Consider the following 24,821-nt stretch of genomic DNA (forward strand, 5'->3'; position numbering starts at 1 on the left):
CGCTTTGGATCTACAATTTATGACACTGTGACTCGGTGATAGACAATTAAAACATAATCTCGCGTTCTGTATATGTTCAATTCGTTTGTTCACATCTAATTTCGCAAATTCTGTACATGCTGATAAGCGGTGATCTTGTCTGCAAAATGGACAATGTTGAGTATTATTAGTTGTAATAAATGATTTTGTTTTTGAAGGATTTCTCTCTCTTGACACATTAACTGAAGTAGTACTCATCATTTCATAGACTCTAAATCTTGTCTCTAGGAATTTTGTAAATCTCTCAAAAGTGGGTAAGATATCTATGGGTAACTCTCCAACATCTTCTTCCCATTGCTTATGTGATTCATCGTCCAGCTTATTGACTATCAAATGGATAACTATGATGTCCCAGTTTGCGGTTTCCACATCATTGTTCTTTAAACTGTTAAGACATTCGACTGTCGTATCCAATAAATCTTTGATTCCTTTGGCTGTACTTTGGGATAGTTTTCTTTGGTTAAAGAGTCGATTTAGTATAGTTTGAACAATTATTCTTCGATTATTATATCTGTTATTTAAAGTCTCCCATGCAACATCGTAATTTCTTTCCGTGATTTGTATTTGTCTTAATAATTGCTCTGCCTCACCGGTTATACTTGATTTTAAATAATGTAGCTTTTGAACTTTGGATAAAGAATGATTGTTATGTATAAGTGTTGTATACAAATCTCTAAATGTACTCCAGTCATGATAATTTCCAGAAAATTGGGGTATATTAATTTTTGGTAGCTTGACTTCCTGTGTTTGGTTATGTGTTATATTTTTCTCTAATGACTCAGGTGCTTTCTCACTTAACTCCTCTATTTTCTCTAACATGTCTGATTTTGTATTGATATATTCCTCTTCTCCTATGCCAAACATGTCTATAGCGAAATATTTATGCTTTAATTTTTGCTCAGTAGTAGCTATTTGCACTATAGAAAAATGTGTTGTTCTGAATTTCGTCCAATACTCATTTAACGTCTCAACTTTCACTTGAATTGTAGCAACTTTCAATCTTGACTTAGAGGATTTTCTGAAATTTACTCCGATTTTTTTAATAAGTTCTAAAGTAACTTCTTGTTCTGATATTAAGGTCTCCATTTGCAATGTTATTGATTCACTTGTAATTCACAAAATTTTTCTAAGTCCAAATTTTTTCAAATTTTTCTAAGTCCAAATTTCTTCAAATTTTTCTAAGTCCCTTGATCAGTGAACTTGAAAATTTTACAAGTCTTGTAATCAGTAAAATATTCTAAGTCGCTTATAAGCGAAATTCTCCAAATTATTCTAAGTGTTTTAATAATCGAAAGTCCCGTTATCTCAAAATCCGGCGTGGATTGGACCATAAATTTGTAGGGGAAAGCACTAGACACTCACTCACTGATATAGATTTATTACTCACAACTCACTTAACAATTCACAAGTAAAAGAACAACTCACAAGAACAACTCAAAAAATCTTAAATTAATACAATGTATATTCAAAATAGTTACACCAAACCATATCGCGTTTCATTATCGAACAGCGCCATCTAGTTTTGTAATCGTTACTAACAATTATTAAAAAAAAACACATTTTTTGCATTTGAGCACTAGGGATCATCATTTTAAGCACTAGGGATGGCAATGGTTTAGTTCACTAATATGTAGATATTTGTTCCACTATTGCATTTCTATGTACTAATATGTTACAAGATTTTGACAAAGTCAAGTTTTTCATCAAATTCCAGAATATTGAGTAAAACATGTAAGGATACTAATCAAAACCAGCTTTTATCTTCTCGGTTCAAGATCTTATAACATTTCATACACACCCTCACATACACACATGTGTCATAGCATTGTCACTACATTATTCCCACAACAAGAAAAGCTGGACTACGAAATACCCGCAAACGCCGCCGAAGTCCCTGCAATCACGAACGAGGAATTCGTAGGCGCATACAACGCAATAAAGAATAAGAAGGCGCCGGGTATGGATCGCATCCCTAACGTAGCTCTGAAGGCGGCAATGAAGGGAGAGCAAAATGGGTTTCAGGAGGTATTTAACAGTGGTCAGCAGTGAATGTATTAATAAAAAAATATATTTGTTGTTTGTCAACACGAGTGGTTTGGCGAACATTAATTTTTAAATAGTGTAATTTTGTTTCATGAAAATAAATAAAAAAAAACACGTATTTTAACTTATTGAAGCATAGTAAAAAATACATACATTGAAGGCTAAAGGACACCGATATCCAATGCCTTAATAAATTAAAAACGAATACAAACTGATTTTCCAAAAAAAAATTTTTTGTAAATATGTTTTTTTTATTATTTACACTTCTGTTTCCGCATCCGTTTCCGTTTCCGTTTCTGCTAAAATTTATTTTTGACATCTGTTTCCGTTTCTGGTTCCGGTAAGACACTTCCGTTGCATCACTAACTAGAGTCATGATGGTGTTGTAATTTACAAGTGTACTTTTAAAACTTAAAATATTATCAACCGCCTGTATCAATAAAATCTCGAAATTCCACTAATTCAAACTAGAAATACTAACCAGCATGTATAACCATGGTCCATCTCCAGCCGTATTTCGCGATGACCATATTAGTGAGAGGAGCAAGGATGAATGTACCGACTCCGGAGCCACAGAGCGAAAGGCCGGTGGCCAATGCACGCCATCTTTCGAAGTAGAACCCGACAGTCAACACTGCCGGCATGTAGATCATGCAGAAACCGATACCTGGGAAATAGTAAACTTGTATTATAATACATTGAAAGAATGAATTCGCGTCATTACGCCGACACAGTTCTCGAATCGAAAAAATTGCCGGAGTCTGTAATTTAAAAATTATTTTTTAATTTAAATCGAAATCTGCACGTTTACATCGGTTTTTGACAGATCGAGGTCATTAACTTGCACATTCGAATTTAAAACGATTAGTATTAATTGGATAACGTAAATTTTTTTTTAGTATTTTGTGAGGTGTCGTATCTATATCCTTTTAGGTGTCTTTTTCTTTAAATAGCCAGTGGAAAGGTGTGAGGAAATTAAAGCATACCTCCTAGAAGACCGTAGACTAGATAGAGATATTCAACGCTAGTTGCGAAGTAAGATAGGGTGAAAGCAACGCTGGATATCAAACTGCCTACGATAGTCACACTCCTGAACCCGTATCTGGAACAAAAAAGTTTATAATCAAATTTTAAAATTGTGCCTAATGATCTTACGTTAAAATTTGGCTTCGTAAAATTTTTTAGTGAGGTTTTGTATATATTTTCCTGAGCAATTGAGGACTTATCCAATAGACTGTTTATATAGTTTAACCAAACTTACTTGTTAGCAAGGGCAGACACGAACGGTCCGGACAGAAGATAAAATCCGGTCAATATGGAACTCACAGGCGCTACAGCACCTTCGCTCACCTGTTAAATAAAAAACAAATTAACACTCAATTTTCAATTTTACTAACAGGAAGTATTATTACAAGGTTTATTTTATAATTAGTATTGAAATGTTATATTTAATTAATTTTTGCGTCAAACTGTTCATTTATAACTCTTAATATTGAAGAGTTGAATAATACTTTAGGTACAATATCGATTTACTATATCGTAATATTAAAATTATATGTATTTCTCATCGAGAATGGATGCTCATGAGCGTAATTCGGAATAAGCGAACGAAGCGTATATAAATTGGTATTGAGTACAGTAACCAATAAAAATGGCCAACTAAAGTGTAGCAAAAAAAAAAAAACCTTGACTTGTCTAGACAGTCCTTATCGGCCTGTGGTCATTTTACTTTTGCCATCGCTAGGTCATTCGTAGACTGTTTGCCTAACGGTACACACGTCAAGTCGTCAGGAAGTAGGTAATGCATTTTATGCAACACCAGAGTACCTTAGTAAGCTTGATTACTAATTTCTTCTAAACTTGGAGTTTATTATCCGACACATTAGGTTTGATCCTTATCGCAAGGTAATTTACAAACTTAATCTTCGTAAACGTAGTCAATTAAACCCTAAGGTGTCGTAACAAGCTTATGTTAACTTTTTATAACGCAAATGAAAATGTTGATTGCAACAATAATGTTTTTTCCACAGATTAAAGTAAACTTTATTAAAGCTATATTAATAAACAACTGAAATGTTCTGCAGTTATATTTAGAGACTATCTATTTTGCAATGTTCGTATTTCAAACTAAATAGATTTTTGGCATATTTCCAATAGATACATTGTAAATATCACAAAAGTCTAAAACTGTAAAAATAAGTTTGTCTAGGCATGAATATAGATTATAAATTAAGATATTATGATAAATATATATCTACATTTTTATCCATACAAAAACTAATGGAAACATCTTGTTACATGAAGACATTATTTTATCGGATAAAGATTAACAATACCGAACAAACAATAAATTGTGTAAAAGCATTTTACAATCTATAGGCAGATATTGTAAGTCACAAAGTAAAAAATCCTCATACTTATTATACAAATTAAAATATTGTAATCCGCATAACACGATGAATATTTTCTTAAGCAGTCATAAGTCATATTTTCTTACATCCCAATTCCAATTAAGCGCAATAATGGATTTAAAAACTAATTATTTTTAAAGAATTATTGGTCAAAAGTTTTGCTAATATTTAGTTATGATTTTTCTTTACATGAAATGAAATTACGTGAAGTAAGGTTAGGGTTATTGCACTCTGACCGATCGAAAGCTGCGAGTTTCCGTCGCAAATATGACGTGTATTGTCTGGTTGTTTGTTGCAAAATTTAATATTGTAGTAAAATGAAAAGTTTTCTGTATAACCTCCATTTTCTAATTTTTTAATTTGATACATCAGTAGACTGATCGGCCCATTGAGAAATAACCTTAATTTTTCCTACATGATTACCTAAAAAAACACAAAATAAACTTTCGTGACGCTAGTGTGCATGATATAGCAGTATATTTTGGCGCCATTTTCAATAAAAGTTAAAGTTACATTGTTATCACAAAATAATTCCGTGCATGATTAACTTTGACACCGAAACCACGTAAATTGCGTAATGAGCGCTCTACCATCACTGGCTATTCTGACGTCAAGTACATCCGATATGGTACCATGCGGGCAACGAGTATGTGGCGAAATGTTGTCAAATTTAAATACGAAACGCGTTCGTCTTGATAACGATAATTTATTTGTGTCGATATTGATGACTAAAACATTTATTACATGTGACAATTATTGTATTGCATCCATCTTTTTCTTGTTGTAATGGCATAACCTATAAGGTTATTTCAGATACAACATAACCTAACTTTTTTACGCTGTCAAACGGACAACAGACTACAGCGTGATATTTTATTTTATGTAAAAAAAGTGAAGATAAGACAAGTAACAAGAAATTTACGGAAATAAAATTAATCAAAATGTACGTTATGATTGCACGATCAATAAATTATCGATGTTTTTTGTCTGTTCAACTAAAGAATGAAGCAACAGGTGAAAATACACACCTGCCAACCTTATTGGATACAATTGCTTGAAGGCAATGAAATTAAATCGTGAAATGAAGTTTGGATGGTAAAGTATTAAAAGTAGGTTTTCACTACGGAAAAATCTATACAAATACAAATTGTTGTCTGTTTTTTTTTTAATTAAAGAAAGGCAAGATAATAAGTTTTTATACCAGTGTATCGGCAGTGTAAACCTACGATATCATTAATACTATGACTTTTTCGGCAATGTTATAATAAAAAGTTTTAAGTAAACTTTAGACACTAAGTTAATAAAAAATGTAATTTCAGTTCGGAATTTTCGTTACTAGAACAAACCGAATCTTGAAGTTGTTTTATTACTAGCCGGTGGCTTCTGTGACCAAAATATGTGTATAAAACATATCGTCATCCTATTTTCTTTGACTATCACTATTTTTTAAACAGGATTTTGGTCTCAAAAACCCATGATAAGCGACGTAACGAGGACGTTCACCTGATGCTCGCAAGTACATACATTGAGCCTTTGAGAATAGCCTTATGAAACAGCCAGCACTGAAATTTGAAATGTCAAACGCTTAGCGTTAGTAATTTGAACTGTAGACCAAAACCTCAATATAAATTGACAACGGCTTTAAAATGAACAAAGTATCGACTCATTTCTGTAAATAAAAAGAAATAAGATCAAAGACCGCTACAAAGCGAGTCAATGAAGTCCAGTGTAAACGATTGACAGAGTAAATGACTTTACAGTAACTCGTTAATTAATCATCGGCATTCGCAGTGACCCACATTTTGCCTGCCTTGAACAATTGGCACGTGAATATGACTCTCGCGTCAATCGTCACCGTGGATAGTAAACACGAAAACAGTATGTGCTAAGTGTTCTGGGCATTGTCCGCCATAGATAATCGTAATATTTTTTAAGTTCACCGTGCCCGACTAAAGCCAAAAGCAATTGTAATATTCTGATATTTCTTTAATGAAACTATGGTTAAAATAACCCTTTACAAATGTACCTGAAATTATTTTATATTATCAAAAGGTATAATACTTTTATTTAAATTTATTGAGATAAAAATGGTAGGCGAAGTGACCTTTGCCATCGAGGTTAATGTAAACGGTATTATCATCAGAAAAAAGTTGATATTATTATTAAGTTATTTATGATTCTACCTACAATTAGTAATTTTATTTAGCGTTTTGAATATCACTTCAAAAAAATGTTGACTTTAGTAGTTTAAAAATCCCCAAGATTTAAAATTAAAAAAACTTCTCCAACTGCATTAAGTTGTATTAAGTTTACTTTATAGAATAATATTTAAACTCATAAGTTTATATAACCTTGCTGTCGTATCTAATACCTTCGTAGGGTATATTATAGTCTTTTTAATTTAAAAAAAAAAGGATCAAATTGGTCTACCATCGAACGCAATGACGCGCGGAAAGCAATATCCAATTATAATTGATCTCCTCCAGTCTCTTTTTCCGCTGCATAAGTAAACCAGAGAGTAGGTATTTGACTGTGTGGGTACAGACCTCAATATATTTGTGGCATGTTTACGGTCTTAAAATGGAGGCACGGCACTGACGCATGCTAGACGAGGCGCGCGAGGGTGTGGTTTTCATATCGTCGTATGTTAAAAATAGAATGCGCATGAGACCACGAGAGAGACGGAAGTTCGCTTGAATTTATTGAAAATTTATTTAGCAAAACTATTTATTGAATAAATTCAACATGGGTTTTTTTCCTTTATAATCGGTGTTTTATCATATTCAAACGTGTCTTGGTCGATAATGATAGTCGCCCGGAAATTCGTACATTTAAGCTATTTCGACCAAAACAGTAAGCTTGACTCGATTAATGACAATTTATAAATTGTTACATCTTTCATAAGCAACTAGAATTAACATGATGTAATCCTAAATACATATAAGTAAGCTATTTGTATGTTGGATTTAAAAAAAGTTAATCGCGTTGTCGTCAACTTATCCTCTATTACAAATAATGTAACTTGTATATCTCGCTCAACTTGTAAAATAATGAATTTCTGTTTTACATAATTATCGTACAACAAGGCCAACAAACTGTATTAATTAAATACATACTACAAAACCAAACCAAACCTTAGAGACAACTATTAAAAAAATATAAAGAAACAGAATTTACCAAAAGAAATGATATTTATCTATTATGTATTTAAATTAATATTGTATTCTTTATTAAGTGAATATATTTTTTGACGATATTTTTTAGAAAGAGATTTTGGTCTCAGAAAGTAACGGTTAGAAACATGTATGTTTATATTTAACTAGATGGCGTTATTCTATTAACAGGGTCTGTCAAACGTATAAGATATAACCACCTAGACTCTACCGACTTTTAATTTAATTACTATTATTTTTATTTATCAAATACACTAATGTATTTGTTAAAAACTCTGTGAAAATTGATCGATGAGATTTCTACTATTATTCTACTACTTTGACACTTATAGGGAGAAATAACAAGGCAAAGGACGTCTTTGATAAATTCGTTAAGGCGAATTTTAAATGCAAAATTTAAAAAAAAAAATGTGTCTCGACTGTAAACTTTGCTCGTATATACACATTAATCTAGAACGTTGTAATTAGTACAAATTTTTGTCAATATACATAAGGTACTTACACCAAACTCCTTTTGTATTTCCGTGACCAGGAATCCGTTGCAGAAGATAATGCCATCGACGATGACATTGCACATGAAGGAAGCAGCCACCACAACCCAACCCCAGCCACCGTCTGGCGGCACCACCTGGCAAATAAAAACATCATTGTACACTTTTTCTGCAAATATATTTATTCAGATAAAGATAAAGAGCTGAGAGCGAGAGAGAGATAAGACGAAAACTTAAATATCCATCATATTAAAGACATCTATTAGGGTGGATTTTCATAAGAATGATACTTCACGCAACATTCGACTTTAGACGTTTTTGCATCACCTTCACCAGTGTTACTCGTTCCAGACATTATTACGAAATCCGCCATTTCTATTTTAATAACGGGCACGGCATTTAAATTGTTATTTTCACTTTCTTTAAATAATTTTGATGTCCTATTTAAAAGCTTTATTTGACCTTGACGTTGACAATGACAATGAAAATAGTTTCGCGTTCGAGACGCTTTCATTCCTATGCCTTCATTTTACATGACATGGGAGTGAAGAGTGAACTAAACTGATGGAGTGCAAAGCTTTTGCAATATTCCTTGACAAAATCCACAGAATATTATGTTTATTGTAGACTTAAAACAATATCACTTATATTCGAAATGTTCAATAATATAAATGAGGATGTTGGTGCTTCGAGTTACAAGTTCCTAATATCAATAACAAAAGACGACTAACATAACCTTAAAAGTTTCTTGTTTAAAACAACTGTATTATATACATTTTTACCACTGAAAAGTTTAGGTAACCTATGAAAGCCTTTATATCTTACGATTGGAGTTTTGGGTGTATATTCTCAGTTTGCATTGTCCTAATAATTATAAGATCATTGCTTAGCCATGTGGCCATACAAACACATTAATAGAATTGTTTCTAAGTTGATCAGTAGACGGTTGGTTGTCTTGACCTTGTTATAAAGGGGGTTATACTTTGACGTAACTCGACCTCCGTGACGCACCTAGACCACCCACGGGTTTTACTGTTCACATAACAACCAATTAGGTTCATATTGCAATTTGAAGAATAAACTTATCGTCAATAAATATAACTATTAATAATATTTGAAAAATATTTATATTTTATATCCTTTATTTTCAAAACTCAAAAAGTATAAAAATCCATCTAAAGTGTGTAATTTAAAATGCTAAAAATCTGGTATTTTAACAAAAACAAGTGATATACGTGAAAATACCTAAGCATGTAACAAATATAAAATCCAGAACGAAGTCTTTGAATTCACGCCACTTTGAATATCTCATTTTCATTGTCATCTTGTCTAAATATTTGATATCAAACTGGAACAGCTAGTTTCTTGTGTTTTGTCAAATTAAATTTTGTTCATTAAATCAGAGAAAGAGTAAGAGAAATGTGAATATAACTTCAGCAAAGGCTAAAGATATCGTCGCCGCAAGACATCCGTTTATTATCTTCTCAGCTATCCTTCGCACGACTCTCTTTCTTTTTAATCTTCTTTCCACTGCTGTCATTACTTCTTTTGAATTTTATATTGAAATCCTTTTAGTGTGGCGAATGAAAGTTACTTGTTTTATGTTGGCTTTGTATGTGACCATTTTCTTTTGGGTTCTACGTCTCTTCACAACCACAAGAGGAACAGGAACCTATACTAACTGACTTTGTTGGTATTTCGCTAGTTTGTATACCGACTGATTGGTCATCTTTCGTTGATTTTGATTCGAATTGAATTTTACTCTTCTTTGATTTGGAATCTTTTGTCATATATTTAAATATGATTATTGCCACGTGATAGCATGCTAGTAACGTTATTGCTATGTTTACAAATTTCTCTGCTGTCATAACAGAGGTAACGATTTACTGGAATTCGATACATTTCGGCACACTACATTATTGAACACATTTAAAATCTATAAGCCACGTCCGGTATTCGATTTGTCAAACATGTCGTAACTGACAAGCTTAATATATATTTTTAAAAATCAAATGTCGATGGCCACACAGATATTACTGCAGTGTAAATAGATTATAAACTAAAGTAAATAATTACAGAAAATAGTTGTTTTTTTCTTTTTGCATGTAATTTTCAGTTATGAAAAGTACCTACCTGCAATCGAGGATATTCGTTTCTTACCCTTTTCTAAACTTATAATATCACCTTTGTTATAGATTATGGCATTTGTGCGATATTCAACCCTAAGTGGGAAGGTAATTTAATTATTTGACTGTATATTGAATATATCTTACCAAAGCTGCTTCTGGTTCAACATCGTCACTGGGTGAATCACTCCTGCCGAGGCCGCTCTCGTCCGAGGACGGCGTCTCGAACGGCCGCTCATCCGTTGCCACTCGCACCACCATGTTTTATTACCTGCACAAACCATTCGTAAATCATTATAATAAACTCAACTAATTATATCTTCTTAAATTAATACGAATCCATTGACTTCGATAGTCAACATTTTGATTTGCTTTAGGTTACACGCCACAATGGATATACACAGTAAAAACATCACCCTTCTTGTGGATAAATGAACAATACTTAATCAAATGTTTTAACTAAATTTATTTTAGACTACTATAGTAAAATCCAGAGAGTAATGAATAGGTAACTTCTGCGTACCATCTCTTTACTTTTCTACCAAATTTATTGATTATTTATCTTTATATATTTTATCTTTTATATATATAAAAGAAAGTTGTGTTAGTTACACCATTTATAACTCAAGAACGGCTGAATCGTTTTGACTGAAAATTGGTGGGCAGGTAGCTTAGAACCAGGAATAGGACATAGGTTAATTTTTACCCCGTTTTCTTTTCTTTTTTTTTATTCCGCGCGGACGGAGTCGCGGGTAAAAGCTAGTCTATATATATAAAAGAAAGTCGTGTTAGTTACACCATTTATAACTCAAGAACGGCTGAATCGATTTGACTGAAAATTGGTGGGCAGGTAGCTTAGAGCCAGGAAAGGGACATAGGATAATTTTTACCCCGTCTTCTATTTTTTTTTATTCCGCGCGGACGGAGTCGCGGGTAAAAGCTAGTTTTAGATAAAGTTTGTGTCATAGATCTTTACAAAGTGCATCTTTGCAAAGCTAGAGCTCTTAAATCTAGTAATTATCAAGATGGGAGGCTGTAAGAAGCAAACAATTACATAATTTCACATTAGTGTGACTTCATCTTGCTTAGTTCGGACTATAAAATTAATAATTAAAACTATAATGACATCAGAATTTTAAGAACGTCAAGATTTAAAACGACTGTGCTAGTAAATCCTTAGGAATCTAACATAATAATCTTAAAAGCATATAGATTACAATCTTAATTTTACAAAGATTATGGGTAAGTAGTTGAGTACACAGAACTACTAAAACTTATGAGAAGGCAACTCTAGGTGCTTATATAATAAGGACACTGCCAACTTAAATATATATGTACATATTAATTAAATATATAGGACGGCAGCAGTGTGATATAAACATATTATCACTTTCAGGAAAGGTTTCGTATAGCATTTTCGTTCTGCATTTAATCTATTCGCCATAGGCAGTCTATACTGAATTGACTAGATTAAGGTTATGTTATACAAAGTTTTGAACTCTATCTCTTTTAGTACCGTGTGTATGTAGGTCGATAAAACGACTTAGAGTTCAATGCCTTTTTAATATTCTAAACTTAAACCGCGACGAATTTAACGTTTTTTACACGTGTTCAGTAAGATTTTAGGTGCCGGCGTAACAGAAACATTTTTGCTCTTATCTGCTTAGAATTTGTATGAGCCATTTATGGTCGAAATTATAAAGTAATGAATAAAATTTGAATAAAGCTTATTCATTTTTGTTAATATGTAACGTGTGATTTTCTTTAATTTAAAATTTTGTTTCGCAGAGAACGTACGTAAAAAGGGAGTTGGCAGATGATCTTGGTCTACAGGTAACAGGTACCGAGAACCTCAGTCATTCGCTATTTAGTGGTGTGAAGAAACCAGCGAAGATACATAGAGTCTTCAAGTTTAAAGTTAGTAGTTTAGATGATAAGTTTCATACTACTATGACAGCGTTGGAACAAGATGTGCTTTGTGGAAGTTTACCCAAAGTGCAAAACCCAAAGCTGATAAATAACTTGAGAAGGCAACAGATCTGGTTAACTGACGCAGAAGAAGACATCAAAGATATAAGTATATTAATTGGATCAGATCAGTTGGGTTTAATCATTAAAGAAAACTTTATACGTTTAGATGAAAATTTGATAGCAATACCGACAAAACTTGGATGGACATTGCAAGGGCCCATTCAAGGTGATTTTAGCACATCGGTGAGGGGCATAAGTAGAAACAAGATGGTCTTCCAACATCCAAAGGAGGTTTTCAGCACCAGCTGCTCCCTGGTGGGGAGGGTGGTGAGAGCGACTGATAGGGCCAATAAAAGACACGTTTCGAAGAATATTACGCAGAACATCAGTGGTAAGGAATGGCAATCCTATAGGTATCACAACCAGGTCGGAAAACACGATAATTATTAAATTAACAGATATTGTTTAAGTTCTGACCCTCGCTGTTGTTTTGGTTGCTTTTATACGCTAAGTTTATTTGTGTGTTGTTGATTTTTTGTGATTTATAGCGATATGTTATTTACTTTGATTTTTGTGTAATGTTACGGATAATTTTATAATTTTGGTACTTTGTATGCCTCCCTCGGGAGTGTGTTGTGGATTAAAACCTACGTAGATCTTAAGACAGGCAAAAACAAAAAATATGAATATTAAACTAGAAATATAGACAGATGTCACTGTAAAAATGGCAGTCTAAAGATACGGAGATAGAAAATATCCCCAACTCACCAGAGACCTACGCTGCCTTGTTGTCTAAACATCCGCAGCCTTTAGCAACAACTCGCTTGCCGGATGCCCCCGAGCCTTCTGAGGCTACCCTGAGGGCTACACCAGAGGATATACGAGCCGCGATTATGTCTTTCAGGAGGGGCTCTGCCGGCGGATTAGACGGTATGTCCCCACAACACCTTAAAGATTTAATTTGTGGTGTTGTTGGTGACGTCGGCACTGCCCTTCTGGAAGATTTGACCAGCCTCGTGAATCTTATGTTCTCTGGGAAGGTATGCAAAGACATCATTGATGTCTTATATGGGGCCAACCTTTGCGCGCTTCGGAAAATGGATGGTGGCATCCGGCCAATTGCCGTAGGCAATACAATTCGCCGTGTGGCTTCCAAAATCTGCTGTAGGCACATCCTGCAAGATTTGCAGCAGGAATTTCAGCCAACGCAGTTAGGTTTTGGAACCAAGGGAGGGTGTGAGGCTGCTGTTCACGCTGCGCGCACCTTTCTCAAGCAAGGTTCAAGCGAAGTGTTGCTAAAGGTAGATGTAAAGAATGCATTTAACTCTTTGGACAGGGGCGTCCTGCTGACCCAGGCAAAGGACCAGATACCTCTTACCTTTGCTTACCTGTGGCAATGCTACAGCGGATCTACCAGCCTAGCCTATAATGGTCAACTTATACAATCAGCTGTCGGCTGTCAGCAGGGCGACCCTCTCGGACCGGCAATATTCAGTTTGGCAATACATCCCCACATCAAGAATTTGACTTCTAAATTCAACGTATGGTATTTGGACGACGGGACCTTGGGTGGAGACGCTGCTTCTGTTTTGTCAGATTTGGAAAAAATTACAAAATCTTTCAGTGATATTGGTTTACAGTTAAATTTTTCTAAATGCGAATTGTATTTCAGCGAAAGATTACCGGAACAATGTCGCTATGAACTAAATTCTAAATTTAATGTTTTGGCTCCTAATATTAAAATTATTGACGACCAGTCGCTCCGTCTACTGGGGGCCCCAGTGCTGGAAGCGGCTTTCACCAAAATTGTAGAGGATCAAATATTAAAATTTCAGGAATCTTCCAGCCGCCTAAAAGACATAAATCCTCACATGGCTTATTTTATTATAAAATTCTGTCTCTTTGTTCCCAAGACTACCTATACGCTTCGCTGTACACCGCTTTGGGCCCACAATGACCTTCTCTCTCTCTTCGATGATACAGTGAGAGTAGTTTTAAATAGCACATTCAATTGTCCTTTGAATGATAGGTGCTGGGCCCAAGCAACCTTGCCGATTCGCCATGGTGGTCTTGGAATACGGAAAATTTCATGTGTAGCACTGCCAGCCTTTCTGTCCTCGGTTTATAGCTCGGTTAACCTCGTTGGTAATATATTAGGCCCGTCGTTCTGCGGCGCAGAGGTTGCCTGTTTGGCCGAGGCCAGGGATGCCTGGCTCAGTGCAACCGGTCCGGACCTACCCCTGAACCTGGCTTCACAGCGGCAGTGGGATGAGCCACTCTGCATAAAGACCCGAAATCAATTGTTAGAGTCTTCAGAAAACGAAGCGGAGCGGTCTCGTCTCTTGGCCAGTTGTGAACCTGAGTCAGGATACTGGTTAAATGCCATTCCATCGTTTAGCGTAGGTACCCTTTTGGAGAGGACTACATTTAGTTTGGCGGTGAGCTTACGGCTAGGGGCCCGGACGAACGAAGCCCATCGCTGTCGTTGTGGGGTAGACGTGGATCCTCTAGGTCATCACGGTTTAGCATGTCGTCGCAGTGCAGGACGCATTCCGCGTCATGCCGCCTTAAATGACGTCATCCGTCGCGCCCTTGTCTCTTCCGGGGTGCCAGCAGTGCTCGAACCTAATGGCATCACCCGGGACGATGGCAAGAGGCCCGATGGTATGACGCTCATCCCCTGGAAAAACGGGCGGTCGCTAGTGTGGGATGCCACATGCGTGGACACTGTTGCCCCATCCCACGTGAGAGCGACCGCTCGCAAAGCCGGTGCAGCTGCGGCGACAGCCGAAACCAATAAAAGGCGTAAATATGCAGCTTTGGGAGAGCCGTATATATTTGTGCCTTTTGCCGTGGAGACCTTGGGGCCTTGGGGTGCGGAAGCCCGTCAGCTGTTCAAGGAGATTTCCGTACGCCTTATCGACGTCTCAGGGGATCCAAGGGCTGGCGCGCATTTCGGACAAAGGTTGAGCCTGGCCATTCAACGGGGAAATGCCGCCAGTCTCTTGGGCACCTTACCCTGCGAGCGCAGCGATTTGGGGTCGATTTTTTACATAATCTAGTTTTTATTCTTAGTTTGGTATAGTATATACTATATAGTTTAGTTTAGTAGTTTTAACATATTATTCATAGTTTTTACATAATAATTTAACCTCTTTAGTTTCTATATTAATGTATAGACATAATCATTAAATATATTATATAAAATTAAATAGTAAAACAAAAAATATGACCAATTTTTGTGGTTTTAATAATGAATTTGAAAGACTTTTATTCATAACATGGTTTATGGTTTTGGTTTTATGTTGTATTTTAATATGAATTAGTCGATTTAATTGTTAGATAGAGAGTGACGGTGATGTTGTGTGAAAGTAAATTAAACAATAGTGATGGCAAAGTGTCGCTTTTCCTACTTCATTTATGAAATTGTTCAATAAAAACAGCAGTTGATCAAATAATTTGACGCTACAACAATAGGTTCGTGTGACGCATTTACACCTAATTCGACCTTTTGTTTTTTGTTTTTCATACTTTCAACTTTAGGCTCAACGGATCTTTATGAAATCTGGCACAGATGTAAAACATAGTCTGTAAGAACACATAGACTACTTATTATGTTTTTTTTAATTTCGCGCGGACTGGTGACGGCTAGTGAATTATATTGATAATGATATCAGGAGTACCGTAAAAGCTTACTTAAAAGTTGAGTTTCCATAAAAACATATTTAATTTATAATTATAGTTAAGCCATGTCTGTACTTTTTGATAATTAGATTCCTATTTTATTGTTTTCTTATAGAGTAGATATTATATTTATTACTGTATAGATCGCCGACCTCATGACCTCTGACTTGGGCAATAAACAATATGAAAGTAAATCATGAACATAACTGCATTGATAAGGCGTGATAAACGCGGTCGAGGCGTCCCCGCATCGCCTTGCATTCTGGAATAATACAACAATTAAAATTTATATAATAACAATTATAATAAAACTAGCTGTCGCTCGCGACTACGTCCGACGAGTTAAAATAACACCTTTAATTAGTAGCCTATATTTTCTTCCAGACCAAATTCTACACCTATGCCAAATTTCAGCGTGAGATTAGCAGTTCTGAAGACACCTTCTTACAAAAATCTATTCATCCATTAAAAAAATTCGCAATTATAATATTAGTAATATCATTGCAGTTATATTGTTACAATACGATTATGACTGAAATCAATTTGCAATGTGTTTTGTTGGTATTTGTATTTGTTAATAAAGTTATCGTGTACTTATTTTGTTTATTTGTGGAATTATAAAACAACACTATACTAATAAGGTGCCTAAATAATTCGGAAATAAAAACATCTATGAATTACAGAACTTATGGCTTTTAAGAACAATGTTACGATACACATGTGTGTAAACAACTGTTACAAATTTTTAACTTAGAAATGAGGTTAGTAAAATAAATACTTACACTAAAAATACGTATTTAAGAATACACTATGGTAATGTTTGGAAGATGATAAAAGTAACAAATTGTACATTTTTGTCTGTTGTTATTGATAATGAAAATTACTCACTTGTCAAACTCGTCTGGTTCTTTAAATTGGTTAAGAGCTCGAATCCATTTTGTACAGTAATAAAAATGATAAAACGTATAACTGTCTTTATAATATGGTAGTTTATACATAGAAATACTTAATATGTGGGAATTTTTTTTATTGAAAAAAATATACAAAAGAACAAAGAAGTCGTGGAGTAACGGTATTCACACTTCAGTTACAGTTAATAAACAGTATTATTATTAATTACCCGACGTAGGGTCAGCTCAGACACACCGGGGCGAAAATAAAATTAAGCATTATACAATCGAAGCAAGGTTTAATTTACTTTACATGTATCTTATTATCAAGAGCAAGCGTAATAAGACGTGAATCCTAAATATAAACCTTTTTTCAATCGTATAAAGCTCAATTTTATTTGCGATAAAAATCCGCCCCTGTCTGTGTGAAACGACTCTTACTTTATATCATTTGAAACCAGATCAGCTAGAGCCTAAACCAATTTTTTTTTTTTGAATAGTTTACTTAATATACGATTCAACTCTTAGATTATATTATATCTTAAATGAAATCAAAATAATTTGACGTTATTTTAGATAAGAATAGATAGTGTGGTGGAGAATGGAACGATGGAAGGACGAACGACGTTTTCATCGTCGTAATAGTAATAAGTTATAAAAAAATATTATTAACCCCCTACATATATGGTATTAGTTTCAACTCGTGTTCTTCTACCACGGAATCGCACAGATTACGACATACAAGACATTTTTTTTACTTTCCATATTAAAATTACATTAATAATATTAAAAACATGATTGTTGAACCGATTGCAATATTTTGGGATACAATTATTTACGTGAAAGTCATCGAAATAAAGATTTAAATGTTGATATGTGTTTGTATGTTGTTAATAAGCGAAACTTAAGCATTTGAGTATTTGAGCTTATTCACTCGATTGTATGGTTGCGATAAGATAGTATATCGCCAGAGGGCGGTACTATGCGTAGAGCTTCGATAATAAAGGATGTTGATATATGGCGGTTAAAAACTATCCATTGATAATAATGACGTTCTCTATCAATACAAAAGTTTACAAAACCCAAATATTGAACGATCTTTGTAGACTTATCTTTTTAAATATTTGTATTTTTCAGGGGATGTTGTGTTTAAAAACCTTTGTTGTAATAGATATAAGCAAGAGTATGACTGATGTAATATTATATAAAAGTGTATATTCAATTGATAGTCTGACGTAATATTCAACACAACAACATGTTTAAACCTTGTTTACTGAATGTTGGGCTACTTACTGCGCGCAAGTGAACAGAGATTGTATTAGTAAGAGATTGTACATAACATACGAAATTCGTTTTCGAATGTTACAAGCTCATTTTTTATAGCTTTAATTATACATGATTTTTTTAAATATTTTTAGCCAAAAAAGTTAAATCTCGGTCTTTGCATTTTTGTAATTTTTTTTGTGTAATTTTTAAAAATCATTTCGTGTATTAATAATAATCGTTTAGACTTCACAATCAGACTTGTCTGTAGTCAATGTAGTCTAATGAAAAGCTTTTAATAAAACATCTTTCTCTATTTTTCAAACAATGAAAAGAATATTTTTATATAAGACTTATTATATAACAGTGGAAACTGTCACTTATGTGCATTCGTATGTTTATATAGCTCAGTGTTGTCGACTACTGAGATAATTATTGGCGCCTGATAAGACTTGCCCCCAGGGATCACGAGCTGTATACGTTCAAGACAAGACACGATGACAAACGCCTGCACTTATGTTAATTTATTCAATACTAGCTTTTACCCGCGACTCCGTCCGCGCGGAATAAAAAATAGAAAACCGGGTAAAAATTATCCTATGTCCGTTTCCTGGTTCTAAGCTACCTCCCCATCAATTTGCAGTCAAATCGATTCAGCCGTTCTTGAGTTATAAATAGTGTAACTAACACGACTTTCTTTTATATATATAGATATAGATAGATAACGAATTCATATTGAAAAATAATTCATACCTTCAATATAAATTCCTTCGAGGATCATGAAATAAAATATTATTCTGCTTATGAATCTCGAGGGCTAGATGCGGGTGTTTTACAAGGTTTCAATGAAAGGGATATCATGGCTAAGTGAGTGTTAGAAAAGAAATCAAACGTACGTATATTATTTTCCACATGGACGGATGGACACATGGATGGATGGATGGTTCATAGGTTGCTAGATAAAAGAAAGTTTCTGTCAGTGAAGTACCAAATATTTTTTTTATGAGAAGGGGGCAAACGAAGTGATCAAGAACATTTGGTACTTATTGATTTTATTAGGGATAAAGAAACATTAAAATAACAGTAGTTATCTACCAAGTAAAACAAATCATCACACGGGTGGGAGTTCACTTGGGCCGAAAACAAGAGCCCAAGGTCGTTTGGGTCCCGGTCATTGTAAGTGATATTTTTTTTTACGATGAACACATAAGCATTTACGCGTTAGCTAATACTACGTGTTCCAATCCTTTCCTTTGATATATCACATTTTACATTAGAGTCTCCGAAGGAAGTGGACCGTTTATGAATTTTGCAAAAGTAATAATATGTTAATTTCACCGTCACAATGTTTTTCATCAATCACGTATTAAAAAATATTCGATTAATAACAGCTTAAAAATCCATGTAATAATAAGAAAACTCACGAATCGTAGCAATCGTAGCAGTAACAGGTCTCCAAAGACGACTAAAGTTTTAATTAATATATGTTTTGTTTACTCGTAATTAATGCATGAAATAATTTATCATTTATATAAAGACAATATGAGCATAATATTCGTTATACTTTTAGAACCTTCTTATGAATGAAAAAAAAGCTTATTTTATGAAAAAATCAAACAATAAGCGACTGTTTAAATAACAACTAAGCAACAAATAGCATTAAAACTTATATGCTATTATAGTTAACATAATATCATTAGAGATAAACTTGCTCATCAAAACGCGTGTTAATGTTAATCGGTAAGTATTTATGAAAGGTCAATGTCCAGTAAATAAAGGAAAAGTACCAAGTTTAAATAACTTTATCGTCATAAATAGACATCATTGTTTGTTCTCTATGTATTCTTAAATGACCTCATAGACAGCGATAACTATTTTGCTTTAAAAAAACATAAAAACTTTTTGCTCACGCGATAAACATTTGGTACACTTTTTTTCTATCAAATATGTCCGTAGTCTAAAGTTTGTATCATTTATACTTACTTGATTGTCACTTTTTATAAACTATTTTAATTTAAAAGCACTTGTACAAACACGTTATATGGCGTCTTAATAGTTACTGTGTGATATTACGACAAATATTATGTTTAAAACGCATAATGTTATGTAAATTTTCAAGTTCTATGTCACTCAGGACACCGGTGTGTCAAGTTCAGGTTTTATAGATCAGGAATCTGCGATTTAATGGACAGTCGTTTTCGAAGTTTTTAAACATATAGTCATAAATGTATCGAACATTATTCTAAGATGTTTATATTATTTACTCAATGAGCTTTAGTATTTTTATTATATTTATAAATAATATTACTGTTTAAATTTACACAAAATAATTCTTTTATGAAACACTCTTACAAAAGCATAATTTAATGTCAGCAGTGAATGTAAAATTAAAATGCCAACAATGTATTTAATTATATGTTGAAATTATCATAATTGTATTGTTGTGATTGATAAATACATATATTTAATTGTTTTTTTTTTATTGAGTATTGCAGGTTTAGTTTATGTCTGGCTCTTAGTCTATTAAAGTATGTCGATCAATAAAATAAACTTGTCAATGGCGTTAAATGAATTCTAACATGAATTTTAATAAGTGTTTATGTTGCACAATGTTTTTCAATACAACTATGTCATATACGTTTATACAGGGTGTAACTCGAGAGGTGAATTAACCACGTCGTTGGTGTTTGAAGATCTCAATAGCTATCCAATAAATTTAATTTGTACAGTTATTCTAAATTATATTTGTTGACAGTCAGATTCGAGGCATCCTGTATCTGGTCTGTACCCGGTCTTTTAAGTTTTTCGAGAATTTCTTTCCTTTTTTTTATTTCAGGTTTTTAAAGTAAAAACTGAATTGCCACTAAGTAAATTCCATCGTAGATTTAATATCAATGTGTTTATGCGTTAAATCGTTTTGCAAGGAATGTGGTTATAGCGACTTTCCACGTCTCGTTGCTTCCGACATGTGATTATAAACTTATAAATATCTCGAGATGACCAATTAATCCATATACAGCAGTTTCCTCAATTGAGATCTATTAAATAGATGTAAATGGTAAACTTTCCAGAGACCTTATAACGCTACTTTCTTCATTCGATGTGTTTAAAAAGCTGTTCTTATTAATGCAGTTGATTTAGAAATGTTAATACATACAATTGCCTTACAATTTACATTGAAAACGTGATTGAACTACGAATACTAACAGTAAATACTAAATAGAGATGAACATAACTTATCAAAGCTTGCAACCAAGGTCTACTTGGCCTAAAACTATGGGAACCGATATAATTTTTGAATTAAATATAAAGAGTTGACGCCTCGAAAAGTTATATGTAAAATTTATAAGTTGAGGTTAAATAATAGAAAATAGTGAGCTTTAAAATTGATAAACTAAGCTTTTCATCAAGCGTTAACGTCGAACTAAATATTTTTAATGGTGATAAATTTTTTAAAATCGTTTCAGTAGTTTGAATATAAATAAACGAATGTCGCCTCGACTCCGTCTGCGCGGAATAAAAAAAATCTTAATTAGTAGCCAACGTGTTCTTCCAGGCTATGTTCTACATTTATGCCAAACTTCAGCGAGATCCATGCACCCGTTTCTGGAGATAACTTCAAACCAACATCCTTACATCCATCCATCCATCCAAAAATTCGCATTAATAATATCAGTAATATTATATATATGCAAGTTAGTATATACAGGTTTAATAAGTAAGGGCTCAATTGCGTGTCCGCCGTATGTTAACGATAACTTAAAAAAGTGCATTGCTGAAATCAATCAGCGTAAATATGAGTGCATTAAGTGCGCGCACACTCGAAGCAGGTTTTGAGCCCAGGAAAATTTTCCACAGTCACCAGTCACTTGACATTTGAACAGGTGCTGTGCTATCGTTGAGACGAATTCATTTTAAATAACTTTGAAATTCGGTCATTACTTGTTTATTTTTTAAGTGTTGTTTTGTTTTCTTTACTAAACATAATAATGCGAAGTTGTTAATAATTGTACGTTTTGATACATGATATTTTATTAAAAATAATGTATATTATTTTAAAGTAATAAAAATAATAGTATTAATTTTGAGCTGTAATTGGCGAAATAATTGTTTGAAGAGGAATTATTCGCCCGCGACTGCATCGGCACGGAGTCAGAAAAAATATGTAAAGTAACCAATTCTTAGACCATTGAATATACAAATAAAATTTCATAAAAATCGATGAAGCCGTTTCAGAAGAACGTTACAGTGACAACAGAATTTTATATATAAGATTTTAAAAAAGATAAATTATTTTAAATAATTGAAAATAATAATTAATAATTACCACTAATAAAAATTATTTACAATACAATATGCCGGCACAAATTACTATGATTGATGATGTAAATAAAGTGACTTAACTATTCGTTATTAAGCACAGACATGCCAAGGTGTTAATATTGAATGAATATCATTATCTAATAATATCTTTATGAAAATGATAGCTCAGTGGCATAGTGACGAATTGACGACATTACATAGTAGAGTTCGAAAACGTAATAGACATTTAGTTATACTACAAATATACAAAATTACTTGCATGGAATTAACAATAATTATTTATTTGTCTAGTTCGATAGAAATGTATATCTACTTCAGTCGGTAAAGGAACTTTATCAAACTTATTGTTTTTCTTGTGTCTCGTAATTTATGACAATAAAATAATTTTTATTATTTCAGTGATAGAGTTTGCTTATATTATTTATTATTATTTATTAGCTATAGAAGTGAGTTGATACGTGCTCAAACTTTCTATATTTCTTCCTATAATTTTACTTCATCAATTGTTTTTACGAAAAGAATAGCAACTTTAATAAAAACCCAGATTAACTAAGTTGTTATTCATTGAAAAAACTTTTAAAGTGGACAAGAAAAATGATAGGAGAAAGAAATAGAGATGAATTGAGCCTGTATGAATTAATTTTTGGTACCTTACTTTTAATATGTTCCAAGAATATTATGGTGTAACTATTTGAATTGGCCCCATCTTTTTATCGAAATGTCCTAACGAAGACCATTATCAGCCAGTAGTACAAATATTTACCATCGTAACCGGTTTCGTCGGGAAAAAATATAACGATTTGTCTAAGTATAAGGTAAAATATTAGTATTCGTAGAATTATTAATGTTTTAAGGCAAAATGGAATCAGCCGATTGACGCCATAATTTTTTTTATGTAATTATGAAAAGATACAAAGATGTTTTAAGCAAATCTGGTAATAAAAATTCATTTTACATTTTATTTTCATCAATGGTTTGTTATATTTATTCGAAAACTATAATGATATTTCACTAATTTTATGGACATTATCTCGTTTGTTTATAGTTTTTACTTTCGTCGTTTCGTTCACTTTACAACACTAGTGGGCAAAGGGAGAATGATAGTACGTAATTATATCAAATTTGCAGTACATTAATCTCAATTTTAATTTATTTTTAATATTTAAAAGCAGGATATATGTAAGAATCGTCTAATATTACTAATAACATCCATGAATATCTAAAAATCTTCAAAAATTAGTACGAATTTTTCAGTTCGAAACAATTTTTTTTAAATTGTAAGTCTATAGTTGAGGTATGTGGCCGATAAAGTAGACTTGCAATGCAGGCAATAGGTACAAACAGGTTGTCGGCTAATCGCTCTCAATACCTACGAGTAAGTAGCTTAAAATCCAATAAGTGTCCTCGCAGGTTGTTAGTGTGAAGGATGACTGCAGTCTCGAAAAATATTAAAAAGTTTTTTAATATTTAAAATTAGATTATAAAATAGTAAGAATTTTAATTCGATCACTTTTGACTGAATAAGATGTAGGATGCGCCAAAAGACTTTACAGACTTAAATCGTTAAAACCCGTTTACTAAATACATTACGTAATTGTTTGTTTAACATCAAGTTAAGTAAATTTTGATACCAAAGGAAAGGAAAGGAAGAAGTAGTAATACTAATCATTTTGCGCTTTTAAAGCATTATATGTATTAGTAACCTAATACAGGCTTCTTTTAATGATAACTCTCGAGGTTGGAATTTAAAACCAGGACTTCTGAAGCTTAAGAGATATTCTAACCACAGATCTATGTGCAGTATCAGAAATAGTAAATCATTATCTCTATCTTACATGTTGGACATGTTATTTGTTCACGCATATTATAATATTATAGAAATGAAAAGCGTTCCTAAAATAGGAACAATTCGGCTAAATGCTTGAACCTTTTTTTTTTGTGTCGACATGATCATAAATTGAATGAACCATTCACACCCTTCCAATGTTGGCGCCAAACGTAAAGCGGTAACTTTTTTTGTGGATAACAAATTTAGGGTCGGTACTTCTGAGAAGTTTAATAGATAGGCCAGCATAATATTTATTGTGGAAAGTTTTTGAGTATTGTATTATCACATGACTGTGTGGGAACAAGTTAACGGAATTATGTTTCGAAAAATGTTGTATGGTACAAAAAAACAGAGTATTCTTGATTTTTTTTTAAATATTAAAAATACAGCAATCGTGTTACACAGTGATTTCGACTATAAGAGACATAGAATAAGCAAAAAAATAGTTACGTTATCTACTATAATATATGTAATTAGATTTTCAGATTCCTTCGGTTGAAATCACAATAATTTTTACTATCTTATTTGTGTTAGTTTACCAAGAAAATAAATACATAAAGAAATAACAAGATGCTTTGT

At 33.1% G+C, this 24,821-nt stretch overlaps 1 protein-coding gene across 2 annotated transcripts in view; it reads right to left on the minus strand.

The window, feature by feature from the left end:
* Window positions 1–24,821, minus strand: part of LOC106708866 (monocarboxylate transporter 3) — a 36,138-nt gene that overhangs the window by 6,690 nt on the left and 4,627 nt on the right. Inside the window, exons 1-6 of one of the 2 annotated variants that reach the window (XM_014500449.2) lie at window positions 20,075–20,146; window positions 10,431–10,554; window positions 8,169–8,294; window positions 3,344–3,432; window positions 3,069–3,184; window positions 2,564–2,749 (exon numbers count right to left, since the gene is read on the minus strand). In XM_014500449.2, coding sequence (XP_014355935.1) covers window positions 2,564–2,749; window positions 3,069–3,184; window positions 3,344–3,432; window positions 8,169–8,294; window positions 10,431–10,544 — 631 coding nt within the window. In that variant the 5' untranslated portion in view covers window positions 10,545–10,554; window positions 20,075–20,146. Of the gene's footprint in view, window positions 1–2,563; window positions 2,750–3,068; window positions 3,185–3,343; window positions 3,433–8,168; window positions 8,295–10,430; window positions 10,555–20,074; window positions 20,147–24,821 lie in introns of those variants that run through there. The other variant, XM_014500448.2, reaches the window with a different exon arrangement.

The sequence above is a fragment of the Papilio machaon genome, chromosome 11 (assembly GCF_912999745.1).
Source record: "Papilio machaon chromosome 11, ilPapMach1.1, whole genome shotgun sequence".
Lineage (NCBI taxonomy): Eukaryota > Metazoa > Arthropoda > Insecta > Lepidoptera > Papilionidae > Papilio > Papilio machaon.